The following is a 19,384-nucleotide window of genomic DNA, read 5'->3' as shown; positions in this document are numbered from 1 at the left end:
TACTTACGTACTGCACTTCATTATTTGAGAAGATGGTCCCTGGAAGAAGGGCTATTGGACCCAAAACGATTTTGGTCCGGTTCTCCAGTCATTGGACTTTCATTATTATATATAATTATTTTGGACATGGATCATAAAAAGAACAGTAGGAATAGTGTGTGCTGTGGATGGATATTTTATTGTATGATCTCCTGATTAATGTATGTTACTGAAAACAGTACGATTTGTATTTGCTAGTAAACACAGATATTTGTTATATTTTGTGTTTGCACGGAGAGGAGTCCGTGTTTGCCCTGGAGAAAATGGCTGCTTTGAAGGGTGGATTCTGTGGCATTGTAACATGCTAAGGCTCCTTCTCTCCCCAAACCCTGCCCTCTCCTGAGTCCACCCTCAAAGTCTCCAGTTATTTTCCAGCACCAACACCAACCTGGCAACCCTCATAATCTTTCCTGGGGGAGTGTGGCTTTGTTGATTCTCCTGGACTTCTCAGTAGATCTGTTCCTATCTTGAAAGGTATGCTCTGAAAGGTTTTGCAGGGAACTGCGCTTAATTACACAGAATTAATTTCTAAGGTGCTATGAAGTTCTTTCTTATGTCAATGGTAAATAATATTTATTAAAATCATTGGGAGAGATTGCATGAGGATTTGAAACAGCTACATGCTGTTTTCGCCTTTAAGTGGATGCTTTAAAATGATTATATATTTTGATGTCTATGCTGATGGTTTGATGTCCATTTTGATGTCTATGCTTAATGGTTTTCTTTGCAATATCTGTGTTGTTTTAGGTTCTGTGATTCTAAGCCACTTCAGCACAGTTTTCTTTGTTAGGAAGCAGGATATAAATGAAAAATAGCTATATGTGTGTGTGTGAGTAAATGTTTATACATGCATCTTTTCTAGCAGTGCAGTCTTAAATGGAAATACACCCTTTTAAGCTTATTGGCTTTAATATAACTCTGCTTAGAACTAACTGCAAGGCAAGTCTAGTGTCATAGATAAATTCTAGCCACTTATTAGTAGGCGCAGCTGTCTTTTCAGATATTGTGCCCTGCTAATAAGAAATGCAAGTTAATAAATGCCAGTTTCCTATGAGTACAATAGAGCGTTTCATACCATAAAGCCAGTTAATTTATTTTAATAGGTGAGATGAATAAATAATCTAAATTTCTGAAAAGGCAATAGATAAAGGATTGGCAGCATGCAATTTCTTGCTTCCTCTTTTGCAGCCCACCCATTTAAACATCTCCAGATGCCACATGCAATTATTTTTCCTGTTGATGCTACTTCCTTCTTCTGTTCTATCTGTGCTATTTACTAGCTCTGTAGTCAGTAAAACAGTTTCTGTAGATCATTCAGTTCTTTTATAGTAACTATTTGGCTATAAGTCTTTTTTTCATCCTGTCAAGTTGCAGCTGACCTATGGTGCCCTGTAGATATTTCAAGGCAAGAGATGTTCTGAGATAGTAATTGCCTGCCTCTGCATAGCAACTCTAGATTTCCTTGGTGGTTTCCCATCCAAGTACTATCCAGGGCTGACCCTGTTTAGCTTCTAAGACCTGACATGATTGGGCTAGCCTAGGCCATCCAGGTCAGGGCAAAAGGTCTGTATCTTACTGAAAAGAGCTGCTCTGGTGGCAGAATATGCCTATTCACCAATTATAAAGAAAGCCAGTGTGGTGTAGTGGTTAAGTGTGCGGACTCTTATCTGGGAGAACCGGGTTTGATTCCCCACTCCTCCACTTGTACCTGCTGGAATGGCCTTAGGTCAGCCATAGCTCTGGCAGAGGTTGCCCTTGAAAGGGCAGCTACTGTGAGAGCCCTCTCAACCCCACCCACCTCATAGGGTGTCTGTTGTGGGGGAGGAAGATAAAGGAGATTGTGAGCTGCTCTGAGACTCTGAGATTCAGAGTGGAGGGCGGGCTATAAATCCAATATCTTCTTCTTCTAAAGCCAAGTAACCAGATCTCTATCATACAGACTCAGAGACACAGTAGCTGGTTTCTGCTGTAGGCTGAAAGCAGTAGTGAGATGAAACATGAATCTTATGAACCATATGTAAACTATGCCATGCATAAAGTACGAGAGGACAGATAATAGAATTGTTAAAATGGACCAAAATGTGACAAGGAGGAAGGGTTGGTGTAAAAAAAAAAAAAGTAGCAGTTCCTAAATGTCCCTTCCCATATGATTTAGATCAGATTCCTTCATAACTACATTTTAAGCCTAGGAAAGCAAAAGTGGGAGATCTGTTTAAAGGCAACAGAATGTCATGAGTAGTTTTGATTGCCAATGGAAGAAACCAATTTAAACATTATAAATTCGGAGATTTGTTCAGTTAAATACGCTTTGTTTCTCCTTTCAAATACCATTATGCAGGGCTTTTTTTTTGAGCAGGAATGCAGTTCCGGCTGGCTTAGTGTCAAGGGGTATGGCCTAATATGCAAATGAATTCCTGCTGATTTTTCTACAAAAAGCCCTGTGTGAAACAATGGTGATGTCAGAGGGTGTGGCTTAATATGCAAATGAGTTCCTGCTGGGCCTTTTCTACATAAAAAACCCTGCCATCATGTATTTACTATACTAATTATTATAGAACATATTTTCCCTTAATTTTTTTATTTAAAATTTTAAAGAAATCTGTAATCTCTGTGTTAATCCTATGCTATTTTGTAGCATTTTTGTGTGGATGTCAAAGTACATGGCAGAATTTAGGAGATATTGTACACAGGTAGCTAGTACTAAAATGACACATGTAGTCCAGAGGTACTCCAGGAATTATTTTAATAGCCAACATAATACTATATTCATGAGACCCAACCAAATAATACTCTAATTAGAGGTATTGTGACCAGTGATGGGCATGAACTAGGAAAATTGTGGTTCATCTTGGTTCTTCATGGACCTCCCCTTTTACTGAACCAGTTTGTTAAGATTGTAATGTGGTAGAACAGCCCCACTGTGGACTAGAGATGCTTCAGGAGAAGAACTGCGTGCAGATACCCGAGTCAACTTCTCATCCTATGGCACACTTTAAAGTGAGCTGTGGGAGGAGAAGCCATCACAGCCAGGATCTGCCTGTGAGCGGGAGAGCCGTTCCTGCCACTTGCACATTCTGGGGTCATCTTTCTCCTGGCCATGGTGAGCCAAGGCCAGGAGAAAGTGGGAAGGAGACCTCCCAGGAAGGGTCCCCCTTTCTCCTGGCTGTGTGAGCCTCAACCAAGAGAAAGTGGGAGGGATCTCCTGAGAAGGGGTTTAAACCAGAGGGTTTAAATGGCTCTGCCATGACAGCCAGAATCTACCTGTGACCATGAAAGCCCTCCCTACTGCACACGGATCTTGGGGTAACCTTCTCCTCCTGCAGTGTGGTTTCAAGTGCATCACGAGAGGAGACAGCCAGGATCCACCTGTGATCAGGAGAGCCCTCCCTGCTGTAAGTAGATCCATTTCTGCCTAACAGTGGGGCTAGTGCACCAGTCAGCTGTTAGGTTTAAATGACAGCCAGCCATTAAACTCCCCATTTTGCCCTCCCCTGCTGTTTGGAAGCAGGGAGAACTAGATGGAACAGTGAATTGGCTTGCATCTATTTGAGCCTAACAGTTGACAGGGGTACCAGCCCCACTGTTAGGCTGAAATAGCTACAAGCCATTTCAGTCCCTCTCACTCCCCCCACTTTCCATCAGATTGCATGAACCTCCTGAAAAACTCCATGGAAGGGTGTGGGAGGGTCATTGATAGAGATGGGTACACACCTCGGTTCACAAACCATGATTCAGCAATTTTTGTGAGTTGAGTTCTTAATGAGGTTCGTGCCCACCCCTAGTTGTGACAGTTTGTTGTTTTTCCTTGTCTACCTTTGATGAAACATAAAATATGCATTCTGATTTGTAACTTTTGGAATACTTTTACCAAGGTAATTATTAGTTTAGTTCAAAAGATAAGAAACAAAGCTAAATATGTAGTTGTTCTAGTGGAGATTTCACATGGCTATCTTTCACATTAAGGACCACCTTATGAACCTATTTGACTGCTGTGGTTGTCTTCAGGGGCCCCGTGTCAGTTGCCCTTGCCATTTGAGGCTAGAATGGGGGGGGGGGTGGGCAACTGGAGAAAAGGCCTTCTTGGTAATTGCATCAAAACTATGGAATTCATTTCCCAGGGAGATTTGCCTGTTTTAGGGCTGTCAAGCCCGTGATCCGGGCAGGGTATCCCCCGCCCAAGAGGATCCAAGGGACCTACCCCTACATCGCTCAAAGTGACATCATCAAAATGGTGGCGCCCGTGCAGGGCCACTGTTGGCGTTTCCGGGAAGCCTATATGGTTTTCCTGGACGCTCTAGCCATTTGGGAGGGAAAATTCTATGGTACAAGTCCCTGGGAAGCTGAGGACTTGGCAACCCTAGCCTGTCTGCTTGTTATTGTGTTCCAACAGAGATTCAAAACATTTTTTGTTCCATCATTCCCTCTCTGATCCTTATGGACCTCATTTATTCACATGTTTTGTTGTAATTGCTTTTATATTTATATGTTTTAAAATTTGTTTTTATTTTTTGCTGCCTTCAAAATATAAATTGGGTATAAAAACATTTTAAAACGTGTAAAATAAAATCCATAAATTATGTGAAAATCTAGTTGAATTCAGAGGATTGGAAAATTTATAAATTGACATCAAAATAAAATACAGGGTACGTGGAAGAGATCCAGAAGGATCTTTCCATTATTGATGCATTTAGTAAATTAATAAAATACAAGATTAAAAGCAAATTGATGTATATTGTGACAAATAGTCCCAATTTAATACAAATAGTGATGGATTCTGAGTGGGAAGAGATTATGGGATATTGGCAGACAATACTCTAAGATGTAAAATTAATAAGCTGCTAGAAATATAAATTCAAAGCACTTAGAACACATATGTTGGAGTTGCCGAGATCATGAACTATTTTGCTTGATGTGCTAGAATATTAGAATTTTTCAATTTATTTTTGCTTTTTTAGTAACTGATAAGCATCAGTTCAAACCTGAACACATGTTGTACAGATTTCGTTATGATGATGGAACATACTATCCAAGAAGTGAAATGCAAGATGTAATTTCCAAGGTATAAGTATTTTGTTGTTTTAGTATTAATTTTTCAGATATAGAAATTCTGATTAAAAACCAGATGGCAGCCTTGATCAATTTCAGATGGTAGCTGTGTTGGTCTGCAGTAGAATACTAGTTATTTTATATGTTGTAATCTGCCCTGAGCCCACTTGCAGGGAGGGTGGAATATAAATTAGCTAAAATAAATAAAATAAATAGCAAGATTTTTGTCCAGTAGTACCTCAAGACCAAAAAGATTTCCAGGGTATAAATTTTTGAGAATCAGAGCTCCCTTTGTCAGCTGTTTTGCCTTGGTCAAACACTCTAGTATTTATGTTTAGCTTCTGTTAATGTGAATCAGATTAAATGTTGCAAATCATGCTTGATTCTAATCCTTCTCAAGCAAATGATCCTCTGTATATATGCTAAGGAAATGATAAAATTACTATATCCAATGAAGTTTATATGAACATTATAGACTGGCATGAAACATACAAAATGGTTTGTGGACTGAGAGAGGAAGTGCAATTTACTGCAATGCCTCAGTCTATTTTTATTTCATGTAAGAAATGTCAAGAACATTTGGAATATAGCAAGAAGTTTTTAGGTCTGATTGGTGGCTGATCTTTAAAGGAGTAAATTATGATACTTATTCTTGAAGTACTAGAAGACAAGTTATGATTGGAGTTGCATTTCAGATGTTCATAACATTTAAATGAAATGGAAAAAAGCACCATAATACTTTATAGGACTTTAGTCCTCTGGGGTACTACTGGGGAAAGAACAGGGCAAGGCAAGAGACTCACAGTGCATATGCCTTAGTGTCTGATGAGAGCTGGTTATGCCACTGTCTCAAAGTCCATGTTGAGTGTTATTGGTTACTCCTCAGACAACACAATATACCAAATAGTTTTAGCTATCCCTGTAGTCCAGTTTTGGCCAGCAGTGTCTTTCAGTAAGTACTCACCCCCTTCTTTCCTCTGGTTGCTAGTCAGTGACTCAGCAGTGATCACTTCCTCCAATTGCTTATTCAACTATTTTGCTTGTATATTTTGAATTGGATGGAATGGTGTAGTTTGCTTGTTCTCAGTGAACGGTTGCAGAATTTCTAGTGCCATCAAAAGCAGGTCCTACTTAGGTCTATTCGATGGGGTTTACTTTCAGAACTTGTTCTTAGGATTTCACTGTTCATATTCTTCAGGTGCTAAAATATTTAAAAACCAATTAGAGTAAAAACTATTCTTCAAAGATTTTCAGTCACTTCAACATGAAACTTAGGGCGTTTTCGCACTGACCTTACTCCGGAGTGATGTCCCTCTTCACCGCGCAGCGTCTGCGCGGATTTCACACCAATTGCTCTGCAGAACCCGGAAGAGCCGCAAAGTCCCGCGGCTTTCGCATCGCAAATGTAAACCACCAAAAACCAGTTTACATTTGTGAAGCAAAAGCCACGGGACTTTGTGGCTCTTCCGGGTTCTGCGGAGCAATTAGTGCGAAATCTGCGCAGACACTGTGCAGTGAAGAGGGACGTCGCTCCGGAGTAAGATCAGTGCGAAAACGCCCTTAATTTGTTGAAAATGTCTGGACAAGATTATTTTTCAAATGGACACAGGCAAAAGCAGGCTTCAGTTTCTGTGAGCATGAGTGCAAACAAAACACTTCTTCTTCATCATGTTACCTTTTATTGGCATACTAACAAAACACAGTAACTGTTGCATTTACAGGGATGGCCAAACTTGCCACATAGGATAAACGTTAGATCGTTAAGAACTACAAGACCTGAATGTCATATGTTTGAGAGCCACAAGGAAGGAAGAGAAAGAGATGGGGGAGGGAGGAGAGAGATAGCAGTGGAAAGAAAGCAACTGTAGTTTTACATGCATTCTCCAAGCTGCTTGGCCAACAGAGTGGTGGGACTTCAGGAGCCACACAATATGTGTGAAAGAGCCACATGTGGCTCTGCAGTTTGGCCACCCTTGCATTAAAAATACTGTATACATGAATGCTCACTCATGATTCAGCTTGCTTGTGTGAAACTGTAGTACAATGAGAAAACTCAGAAGGACCATGTGACAAGGAGGGAGGAGCTGTGGCTCAGTGGTAGACCATCTGCTTTGTACCCCAGGTTCAATTCATTTGAGAATGGAAGTGATCTGAAAGACCTGTATTTAACACTGGAGATCCACAGCTGGTCAGAGCAGACAGCATAGGCCTTGAAAGATCAAAGGTCTGATTCACTAAAATGCAGCTTCATGTAACAGGACAATTGAAAAATCTTGTTGTAGGATGAAAGAAAAGCCTGTGTACTAGTCAACTGATCAGTTAGTGTGAGTGTGTTCTGCTTTGCTTTTATGTCACTCTATATTGTTTTTATTATTTGTTTTAAATTCGATAATTTTATGGTTAGTTTTTATGATTTATTGTTTTTCTTGTAAGTTATATTGAGGCATGTCTCAGGAGATGTTCAAGAAAATATTTAAAATAAACAATTCAAAATAATATTGTAAATAAATGTTTTGAGGTTTTTTTTCAGTTATGTGCACTGATTTTACTTGAGTATGTTTAGTGTTAAGTTTACCTGTATTTCTAACAGGGTGTAAGATTGTACTGTCGTCTTCACAGTCTGTTTACTCTGGTGATAAGGTAAGATTGGCTTTTGGAGCTTCTTTTTGGAAAATTGGGCTTTAATTGCTACCCATGTTATGTTGGGCTAAATATTAGTGTACTGGTAATAAAATTATGAAGAATGGACTGGAGTTGTTACAAATAGATAATTATAGAAAGCTTGAACAGAACAAGATTCATGCACAGACATACTATGAACAGTATCCTGATTTACTACTCATCTCCCACCATATTTACTATTTAAAACTGAATTTTGTCCATTATAGCATAGTTTACCAACACATGCTGGTTTCTTTACCTGTTTCATAGTGGCTTTAACTCTTTTGAAATCTCTTGCCTTCATTCTGTATTTGTGAGGTGCTAGTGTGAGTATGATTATCAATCAAAGAAATACGCCTTGGTTTGGATATTGTGGTTCACCCAGGATTGAGAAGAGTAAATGAAGGGTAATAAAGAGTTTGTCTAAGCCACAGAAAGCCTGATGCCCCCATCAATATCTTCTTAAGGAGATTCAGAAGAAATATTATCCAAACAAGATCCTAGTGGAAAGGACTATGTGTCATGGTTCCTTTGAAAAATACAGCTCCTGGAGTCATTGGCACTAAACAGATTTTACATAAATATATCTAAGTATTAATCTGCCCTCCATTGGCCAGGCAATTGGAAGCTTTGTAAGAGAGTGAAACAAGTAGGTGCCCCAAAGAGGTAAGAAATAAAAAAAGATGGAATTTCCTCCACAAGTCTTGTGGGTCCCCTCTAGTCCTAGAGCTAATACTGAACTTGGCACCCATGGTAATTGATAGATCCGGAGAATGGGGCCAGAGAGGAGGCATTCTTCTGTAGACCTAGGGTGCCCTGAAAATGAGGGGTCAGTTAAATCTTCCCCGACATAGGCAGATTTTCTGAATTTGTGCAGATAATTTTAACTGACTGTGTGTGGGGAAAGGGAGAGAAACTGCTGGAGACTTTGCCACTGACATCCACACCACAGCCTCTCCTTGGTAGGTGCATGGTGGGCAGGTAGGTGGGCAAGGGAGATGAAGTGGGAGCTGCTGCTGCTCCACAACACCAAGGCCAGCCCCTCCACTGCTACTTCTCTTTTGTGAGTGGGTGAGGAAGACAGGGGGCCATCCTGCTCCTCTTTGTCATTGAGGCAGATAAATCCAAACATTTTTAAAATGGAGGGGATAGTTACATCTTCCAAAACAGGAGATACAAGTCTTCTGAGGGAGAGGAAGGAGGAGAGAACTGCCATTGTCACAAGAACTAGTAGTTGTAAAGTTTAGTGCAGGTGGGTATGGGAAAGGGAATGAGCAGGGCCCACTGCCACCCTACACTCTGCTGTCTCCAGAATGACACGTGGGGGGATGGGGAGCAGGTGAGCACGTGGACAGATATATGGTGGGGGCATCCAGGAAGGTGGTGGTGGTGGGGAGGCAGGGAGCAAAATTCACCCTTCAAATCTTACGGGTTCTCCACTGGTATGATTGGCATACACTTTATATTTATAATTAGGTTTCTTTACATAATCTAATAGAAGCAGAAATGTTTTTAAAATGGAGAGTATAATGAGTTCAGATTAATTACAGATCATATTAAATGGCATGTTCAACAAATGTTAAATAGGTCTATTTGAGAGCAAAATATGTTTGGCTTTTTTCCTCAATAGAGATAAAGATTATCATCTAAGGACCTACAAATCTGTAGTGATGGCGAATAAATTGATAGACTGGCTAATTGCTCAGGTATGACTGTTTTCTAATAGATATGTACTAGCATAGAAAATGTATACTATGATAAATGTAGGGCTTTTTCCACTTTGGATCTCAGCAGAGTATATGTTGTGACCTTATCATCCTTCTTAAATAAGTATTCTATGGATGTGGAAAGCTTTTTAAAGTTTTTTTTTCAGTTTCATACCAAACTAATAAGTTACTTTGTATCTTCTAGAAAAACATCTTCTAGAAGAAATCTTCTCACTTTTTAGTGAATATGGCTACTAAACAGTATATATTGAATAGTATTGAAAATTAACTGAGGCAACATCAAAAATGACATAACATTGAAAGAAAAACAGAGATGTGTCATTCAAAGAAAAACATGTTTTAAAGACATAGAACATAATTTCATAATTTCTTAATTTGATTTTAACAGTAGGCCATAGATACAGGTTTTAGTGGAGACTGAGGTAAGCAGTGTAAGGCATACAGTCTGTGTCTGGTTTAAAAACAGCTCTTGTGGCACTAAGCTGCCATCATTCAGTGATTAATTTACATGCAATAATTCCTCTAGATATATTAACCTGAAGGCAAGTAATTCTAAGGAAATTCATTCATGGTCTTAATTATAAGTGTTTTATGATACTGAAGAACTAGCCAGTATTTATGTGAACAACTGGAGAGTATGTTTTTTTAAAAGGAGATATTAATTAGATATAGAAATACAGAAATATCTTTTATTGGTTCAATGATAAGCAATCAGATTCTGGCAAATTCAACAGTTTTGTATATTAGGCTTCAAAAATAGCAAATATTTATGTGCAATCCAATTTCTACATACTCTGCAGTCTCTTTTTTTTAAATTGCAGTCTATAATGTCTGAATTGATAATTCTGCTATTTATAGGGGGATTGCAGGACAAGAGAAGAAGCAATGATCTTTGGAACAGCACTTTGTGACAATGGATTTATGCACCATGGTAAGCAATTTCCACCCAACAGCTTTAGACTGAATGCATTTGTACTATGCTATTTAAATGGCTTTTCAGCCCCTCTCCAGCTGTTGGTGTGCACATCTGAAAAACAGAAACACACTTTTAAAAGCACTAATTTTGGATTGCTGAATCAGTTGATGACTAAGCATGAAAGGTGATTTACAATCCTATAATGCACTGTACAGTGATTTGGGCTTTAATTTGGAGATCTTCTTCGTGGTCTCTGTGCAGTCCCACACATGGGTCTTGCCGCAGGCAATGGATCCATACCTCGGAGCTCCAATAGCTCGCCTATAGCGTCTTTTGGCGCGCTTTCCTCCCGCCCTGGGGAGCAGGCAGCGACTGCGCATGCCTGGAGCGGGGGGAGAGCGCCCATTCCACTCAGTTTCTTCCCTACCGCCGCCCGGACAACACCCTCCTCGCTGCGTTCCTCCTTAGCTCGTCAGTTACCTCATCCTCTGCGTTTCTCTTTCTCCTCATTTCCGCTTGGTATTGTATTCCTCTCCTTCTTTATTATATTTCCTATTTTTTGTCCCGAAAAATTTTTTTAAAAAAAGAAAAAAGGCCCGTCTCTGCGCTATCTTTTCCCCTCTTCTTCCCTCCCTCCCCTCCCCTGTCCGGAGCGCATGGAAGGGAAAGTTACCTTTAAAAAGTGCACGCGCTGTGGGACCAAAATCCCCACCTCGGACGGCCACAGCCACTGCCTATTTTGCCTGGGGGAAGCTCATCGAGTGGACTCCTGCCCTCACTGTGCTAACTTCGGCAAGCAGGCCCGTAAGAACCGTGCAGCCAGGCTCCAGAGCTTCCTGCTTGAACGGTCCCTGAGGGCTATGCCCGCGTCGGACTCGCCGCCTCCCCAACAACGAGCGGGAGATTCGGCCTCTACGGACGTGGTTCTCTCAAAACAGAAGCCGCACAAGTCCGAAAAGAAACCCTCGAAGCACGCCGATACCGGCCATAAGACTTCAAAGAAATCACGCCATTTTGAATCCACGGATTCGGCGCCCAAAAAAGCTCGTCATTCCGAATCGGCTGATTCGGCTTCGAGAAAACTCCACGAGTAACATTCAATTCCCAAGAAGCCTCGGACACCTACCTCGACTTCGACATTCATGGATCCCACGCCTCCAGCACAGCCGTCACTTCCGCCCGAACTGTCGGCCCCGTCGGACGTCATCACCGACATGCCGCAACTGACGCCTCACTCATCCACAGCAGTGGAGGTGATACCAATTCAATCCCGTTCACCTTCTGTGCATAGCGTGGTTCCTTCGGAGTTCCTAGAGCCCGATCCGACTGCCGACCCGACTCAAGCATACCTTAGACCACCTCTTCGGATCGGATCCTTCCGAGATATCGGGATTTCTCCCCTGTACAAGGACTCTGCAACTCAGGCTCCCACTAATCGAGCCCGCTCTCGTTCGCCTGCTTATCCTCCTGCACATCGAATCCGATCCTGGTCGCCGACATTCCGAGGTCGCTCCAGATCTCCACGTAGGCGCCGCGATTCCGGCTCTTCTAGCTACTATCAACACGACTACTATGCCCCTGGAAGGTACGACCGCCTTTACTCTCGGTCTCCCTCGCCCAGACACCGGTCTTACCACCACCCCTCTCGCTCTCCATCTGTAGAGGGATCGCGTTACTCCCCGTACTCAGCACCATTCTTCGGCCGTGAGGTTCTCACACCTCGGATCCGGTACGAGGACTCCCCTCGACCCCGTGGACGCGATCGACTTCGGGATTCTCCACGACCCCGTGACCATGATCGAACCCGAGAACTTGATTATTCTCGTGATTCTCCCCGACCCCGTGACCACCGTTGGATTCGAGAGCACGAATACCACTCCCATGCGGAGCCGCCCCGAGTCCAGGACCATTATCGTCATCACGATGTCCCTAGGCCGCGCACTCCATCAGCCTCGGCTTCGATCGCTCCCCCGGTCTCCGCTCCTACGGACCAGCGTGATCAGATCATAAAGCCTAAGACTGGCACTTTGGACCCGATCCCGTCACCACATCCTCCTTCGGGTGAGGACTTCCACTCCGAAGGTGACTCGTCAGCATCATCAGACTCTGAAGACCACCCTGACTCTGTAGTCTCCGACTCGGCGCCACAGCCCCGGCTTTCCCCATCGGACGCGTCCAAGGCCTATCTGCATCTGATCACCACCATGGCCGAGGCCTTAAAGATTACTCTTCCGTCGGACTCACCAAAGGTGTCTGACATTGTACATGACTTGGTGCAAGCAGACTTCCCACCGGGTTCACTACTTCCAATGCTACCTGTGCACCTCGAAGGCCTCCATAAGGCCTGGGACAAGCCTGCTTCAGTTCCACCCACCTCTAAACGTTTTGAATCTCTCTACAGAGTTCACGCCCCCGAGGCCAAATTCCTTGCTTCCCATCCATCGCCTAATTCTATCATTGTGCATGCAGCCACTAAGGCTAAGCCCTCCAGACATCCGACACCTCCAGACCGAGAGGGCAGGAAGTTGGACACTTTGGCCAGGAAGATGTTCAACCTCGCTTCCACAAATTCCAAGTTAAATAACTATCTAGCCTACTTTTCGGCTTACATCTTCAACTTGGCTAACCAATTTACGCCTCTCATCCCTTCCCTTCCCGAACCTTCCCAGAGAACGGCTTCTAATTTGGTATCCGAACTGTCTAGAGTGTCGAAACAACAGATTAACACCATACGCCACGCTGTTTCCTGCTCATCCAGGGTCTTTGCTTCATCTGTTGCCCTGCGTCGCCACGCCTGGCTAAGATCCACCAACTTACAGCCGGACATTAGGCAGAAAATTGAGGACCTCCCTTTTGATGGTCTGGGCCTCTTCCATGCTTCTACCGACGAGGTTCTCACCTCAGTGGATGATGGACGCAAGCGTGCTAAACGCTTGGGAGTTTCCCAACCGTTCTCCCAACAGTTCAACCGTGCAAAACCCTGGAGACCATCATTCCAGAAGCGCCAACGGTCACCCAAGCGAAACGACTTCTGGAAGAGGAAGAATGTGCAGCAGAAGCCTCAGTTTCAACAAAGACCTGGGTCACAACAGATCAAGAAGTCTTCCCTCCCTCCCAAGCAGTCTCTTTGACTCTCTCCAAACCCCACCTGCTTACCGCACACGTCTCTCCCCATTCCTTCCCACTTGGAACTCGATCACAACCGACTCCTGGGTGCTGACCATCGTGCGCCTAGGTTACGCAATCGAGTTCATTTCTCCACCTCGCCACCACTACTTCATTGCTACCCCTCCGTCTTCACTCCTCCATCAGGAAATCCTGGACTTGCTCCAGAAAAACGCCATAGAACCCATCCCTCCTCAACATCGAGGGACAGGCTTCTATTCGAGATACTTTCTGGTCCCCAAAAGGGATGGAGGCAAGCGTCCCATTCTAGATCTGCGGAAGCTCAACAGGCACATCGAATACAGGAAGTTCAGAATGATCTCCCTGCAGTCCATCTTGCCCCTTATTCCCAGAAATTCCTGGATGGCTTCTCTAGATCTTCAGGACGCTTACTTCCATGTGACCATTCGACCTCAACATCGGAGGTATCTGCGGTTCGCCATGGGCCAGGACCACTTCCAATATGTGTCCCTGCCATTCGGCCTCTCCACTGCACCCCGCGTTTTCACCAAGTGCATGGCAGTGGTGGCAGCTGCGCTTCGCATTCGGAACATCCCAGTCTTCCCATATATCGACGACTGGCTTTTCATAGCTCCGACTCAACATCAGCTGCAGCACAACCTCAACACAGCTCTCACCCTTCTGAAATCCCTGGGCCTTCGTGTGAATGCTTCAAAATCTCACCTCACACCTACCCAGGACCTCAAGTTCATAGGGGCTCTTCTACGCACTTCTCTCCATCGTGCTTTCCTCCCCGAGGATCGGGCACTATCATTGCCTTAGCCAAGTCAGTTCAACAACAGCCTCATCAGTCTGCATTCACAATCCAACGCCTGCTGGGCCTCATGGCCGCCACAACATCTGTCCTTTACTTTGCCAGGCTACGGATGCGACAACTACAGCTCTGGTTTGTACGAGCCTACCATCCCCAGGCGCAACCGCAGAGCGTTTTACTCACTGTTCCGCAGAGAGCACTTCTATCTCTCACATGGTGGACTGTACCCAACAATCTCCTCGCAGGCATGCCGTTTCTACCGACTCCTCCGATGGCCATCGTGACAACAGACGCCTCCAAGTGGGGATGGGGAGCCCACTTAGAGGACAAGACCGTCAGGGGGCTTTGGACTCCCCCCGAGAGGGCCATGCACATAAACTGCTTAGAACTGATTGCTGTGCACAGGGCCCTTCAATCGTTCCTCCCACTGATAAGGGGTCGGCACGTTCAGATCTCCACGGACAATATGGCAACAGTTTACTACATAAACAAGCAGGGAGGCACCAGATCCCTCCGCCTGTGCCGTATAGCCGTACTGCTCTGGGAATGGTGTGTCAAGCACAACATCTACATGACTGCCATTCACCTCCCAGGTGTGGAGAATGTTCTGGCCGACTCCCTCAGCAGGGTTCGCATAGACGACCACGAATGGTCCATCAATCCGACCTACCTTCGTCGTATCTTCCGATGCTTCGGAACGCCCAAGGTGGACGTCTTTGCTTCCAGGGAAAATGCCAAATGTCCTCAATTTTATTCCAGGAGGGGCAACGACGCCTTCCTACACAGCTGGACAGGTCCTCTTCACTACTTCTTCCCACCAACCCCCCTTCTGACACGGGTGTTGGTAAAGATAGCACGAGATGGCACGGACTGCATCCTCATTGCTCCATGGTGGCCTCGGCAACCATGGTTCACGAGGCTTCTACAAATGTCCCGCCACACTTACCGCCGTCTTCCTCCTGTGGGCGACCTTTTATCCCAGGCCAGTGGTCAGGTTCTACATCACAACCCTCGGGTTCTGGCCTTGGCAGCCTGGAGAATACATCCGCCTGCCTCTCCACAGAGGTAGCCAACATCATCCTTAACACAAGGAAGCCTTCCACTAGACTTTCGTACCAACGCAAATGGAAGCGCTTCTGCTCATTTGCGACATCTAATCATCTGCAGCCAGAATCAGCACCCCTTAACCTGATCCTTGATTATCTACTTTCTCTACAGAAATCAGGACTCTGCTATTCCTCCTTAAAAGTTCACTTATCTGCAGTTTCTGCGTTCCATAACCCTGTTGATGGCAAAACGGTGTTCTCCCATCCCTTGTCTAAGTCCTTTCTTAAGGGCATGTTGCACCTCAATCCACCTGTTAAGCCCTTCGTCCCGTCTTGGAGTTTGTCACTAGTCCTTTCCTGCTTGATGAAAGTTCCCTTTGAACCTATGGCTACCATAGACCTTAACCTTCTTTCCTGGAAGACAGCATTGCTGGTAGCCCTTACCTCAGGCAAACAGGCAAGTGACTTATGCGCCTTCCGCCACGATCCTCCCTACACTATTTTCCACAAGGACAAAGTTGTTCTGCGACCGGACCCTGCGTTCCTTCCTAAGGTTGTCTCCCAGTTCCACTTATCGACTTCAACTTCTCTACCAACGTTTTTCTCCAACCCATCCGACCAGGGACAACGAGCCCTGCATCCTCTGGACGTTAGAAGGGCTTTATCTTTCTACCTTGATCGTACACAACCTTTCCGTAAGGACCCAAATCTGTTTGTGGCCTACGGAAATCCTCACAGAGGACACAAAATCTCTACCCAGAGACTATCTAAATGGGTAGTTAGTGCCATCAGGTTGTGTTACGAACTGGCTAAACAGCCTCTGCCCGAAGGTCTTAAGGCCCACTCTACTAGAGCGGTCTCGACGTCTTCGGCTTTCCTGCAAGGCGTCTCCCTAGAGGACATTTGTGCGGCTGCATCGTGGTCCTCACCATTCACGTTCGTCTCCCATTATGCTTTAGACGTTCGTGCGAGACGTGACGCCTCCTTCGGTCAAGCGGTCCTCAGATCCATCTTCCACTGAAGTCAGGGGTGAGTGCATCCGCTTCCATCTCTATGTTGCATAATATGATGTGATTTGGTTACGTGACTAACTCTCTTCTTTTACCAGCACCCTCCTCCAGGACATTTAGCTGGCTAGTCACCCATGTGTGGGACTGCACAGAGACCACGAAGAAGATAAACAGGTTGCTTACCTGTAACTGATGATCTTCGAGTGGTCATCTGTGCAGTCACACACGCCCACCCAGCCTTCCCCGCTGCTGGCCTCTTGTAATTGTTGCTTAATCTTGTATAGTGTCAGTTGCAACAGCGGCTGGAAGAAACTGAGTGGAATGGGCGCTCTCCCCCCGCTCCAGGCATGCGCAGTCGCTGCCTGCTCCCCAGGGCGGGAGGAAAGCACGCCAAAAGACGCTATAGGCGAGCTATTGGAGCTCCGAGGTATGGATCCGTTGCCTGCGGCAAGACCCATGTGTGTGACTGCACAGACGACCACTCGAAGATCATCAGTTACAGGTAAGCAACCTGTTTTTCTTGAATTAGATGCCAGATATTAAAAAAGGAAATTTGTAAAGTATTAATGTCCTAATGTAAGAGGTGATTTTGTGCCACGGTATATCAGTAATAGACAAGGATGATGCATAGACTTGGTTGTTTCAGAGGTACAATCAGGGCTTTTTTGTAGAAAAAGCCCAGCAGGAACTTATTTGCATATTAGGCCACAACCCCTGATGCCACCATTGTTTAGCACATGGCTTTTTTTTTGTAGAAAAAGCCCAGTAGGATTGCATTTGCTTATTAGGGCCAGTCTCCTGATGCCAAACCATCCAGAACTGCATTCCTGCTAAAAAAAAAAGCCCTGTGTACAATGTTCCTTGATGTTTACAAGTGGGTGGCTTGGAAAGACTTGTGGAGGGCATCTCATTTTCCCCTTCTCTAATATTTCCTCCATCCCTTTCCTGAAAGCTCTCATACCCTTTCCTCCTTTCCTGCTTCCTTCTCTGATTTCCATTCACCATCCAACCTATCTGCCCTATCTTAAGTTTTTGTTCCTTCCCTACCCCGGTAGGCTCACCCTAGGAAAACTCTGACTCAATTGTGCAGTAGGGATGGGCATGAATTGCATTTTTGCAGTTCAGTTCATTGTTTGTGACTGAACCATAAACTGAATCAATGGCTATGTCAGTTCCTGAACTGAACCATTCTTATAGGTTCATGGGCCTATAAGTAAAACCCGGCTTTCCGCTCCCTATGAAAGAGAGTTTTGCTCTCCTTGGCCTCGAAGCTGGGGGAGCAAAACCAGAAGGTTAAATATGGGGGTAAAGTGCCTCTCAGGGGCATTTCACTGCCTTTTTTCTGCTGGCTGCATCTTTCTCCAGCCAACAAAAAGGAAGGGATAAATTGGCTGTTAGGGGGCACCTCACCTCCTCCCACAGCTAGCAAAAAGGAGTGAAATCTGGCAAATCTGATCCCAAATCTGGAATTGAAGTGCCTTCCTGCAAAGCATTCTTTGCCTTCCTGCAAAGCATTCAAAGCCACAGCCAGCAAAAAGGTGGCAATGAAGTGCCTCCAGGAAGGCACTTCACCCCTTACTTTCTACTGGCCAAGTTTTCTGGGACTCACTTGTTCAGCCTGTTTAAAGGGGCTTCGCTAGGTATCCCAAGGCAGCTGAGCCAGCATGGAGAGACTTCACACCAGCCCAGCTTTCTTGGGCTGCTTGCACAATACGTTTAAAAGGTCTGCACTAGAACGCTGGGGCAGCTGAACCAGTGGGGAGATTTCTCTGCATTGGCTCAGCTGTCTTGGGCTTGCTTGTGCAGCCTGTTTAAAGGTGATTTATCTGTGCTAGCTGAGCTGCCTCAGGGTGCATGGTGTTGCCCCTTTAAACAGGCTGTGTGAGCAAGCCCAAGACAGCTGAGCCTGTGGGAAGAAGTTTCTGTTGGCCATGGTGGGCCATGGCCAACAGAAAGGGGGGATCTCCAGGGAGGGACTTCCCTTCCACCTTTCTGCTGGTCGCAGATCACTAAGGGCAGCAGAAGGGTGTGGGTGAAGTGCCCCCAAGAAATGCCTTACATTTGGCTTTAACAGGAAGCAGAAAGCAGGGCTATTTAAATGTGCCCCTGGGAAGATCATTTAAATCCTCCTTTCCTCTCCCCATGACTTTTTCCGGGTAGCAGAAAGCATTTAAACTGTCAGTGTTTAAATAGCTCTGAATCATTTATATCTGACAGCTGAGTGGTGGGGAGCTCCCAGCCACTCAGTTGTTTCTTGTTAGCAGTCATTTCAACTCTGCTTTCTGGTCTTCACAAACTGTCATGAACCACCATGAATTGTGCCAATATTTGTGGTAGTTTGTCCTGGTTCATGAATCCCGAACAGACCAAAATTTGTGATGAACTTTGATTCATCAACCAGTTCATGGCCATCCCTATTGTGCAGTGCTGGCCAGGGATGGAATTCTAGCAGGAGCTCCTTTGCATATTGGATCACACACCACTGATGTAGCCAATCCTCCAAGAGTTTACAAGACTCTTTTTTGTAAACTCTTGGAGGATTGGCTACATCAGGGTCATGTGGTCTAATATACATAAGAGCTCCTGTTAGAATTTCACCCCTGGTGCTTAGGATAGTCCAGGCCCACTTGTGCAGTTAAGAACCTACAAATACTTGAGAGGGGCACCTCACTTTTCCCAGTTTTCCTTCCCCTCATTTAATTTAATGTAATTTTTAAATTTATATTCCGCCCTTTCCCACAAGTGGGCTCAGGGTGGCTTTCAACAGAAATTTAGACACCTGTTACAGATTAAAAATAAAACATCATAAAAACATAACTGTATAAAAACAAAGGCAAAACAGCATAACAGACACAGATGGCAAGCCAAACAACAGTGTATAGGATATTATCTATTAACACAGCACAGTCACCATCATGGTAAGGTGATGGGGAACCCAGTTAATACCAGAGGGACACTCACTGGATCAATTAAAAGCCTGGTGGTGGAAGAGCTCCGTT

At 44.7% G+C, this 19,384-nt stretch overlaps 1 protein-coding gene across 2 annotated transcripts in view; it reads left to right on the top strand.

The window, feature by feature from the left end:
- PREX2 (phosphatidylinositol-3,4,5-trisphosphate dependent Rac exchange factor 2) overlaps positions 1-19,384 on the top strand; it is a 202,395-nt gene that overhangs the window by 74,866 nt on the left and 108,145 nt on the right. For both annotated transcript variants that reach the window (XM_060243668.1, XM_060243667.1), the window contains exons 12-15: positions 4,995-5,098; positions 7,676-7,725; positions 9,377-9,452; positions 10,332-10,404. In XM_060243668.1, the coding sequence (XP_060099651.1) occupies positions 4,995-5,098; positions 7,676-7,725; positions 9,377-9,452; positions 10,332-10,404 (303 nt within the window). The remainder of the gene's footprint in view (positions 1-4,994; positions 5,099-7,675; positions 7,726-9,376; positions 9,453-10,331; positions 10,405-19,384) is intronic.

The sequence above is a fragment of the Heteronotia binoei genome, chromosome 7, assembly GCF_032191835.1.
Source record: "Heteronotia binoei isolate CCM8104 ecotype False Entrance Well chromosome 7, APGP_CSIRO_Hbin_v1, whole genome shotgun sequence".
NCBI lineage: Eukaryota > Metazoa > Chordata > Lepidosauria > Squamata > Gekkonidae > Heteronotia > Heteronotia binoei.
The sequence above is the reverse complement of the archived record's forward strand: the minus strand, read 5'-3'. Positions and strand labels throughout refer to the sequence as shown.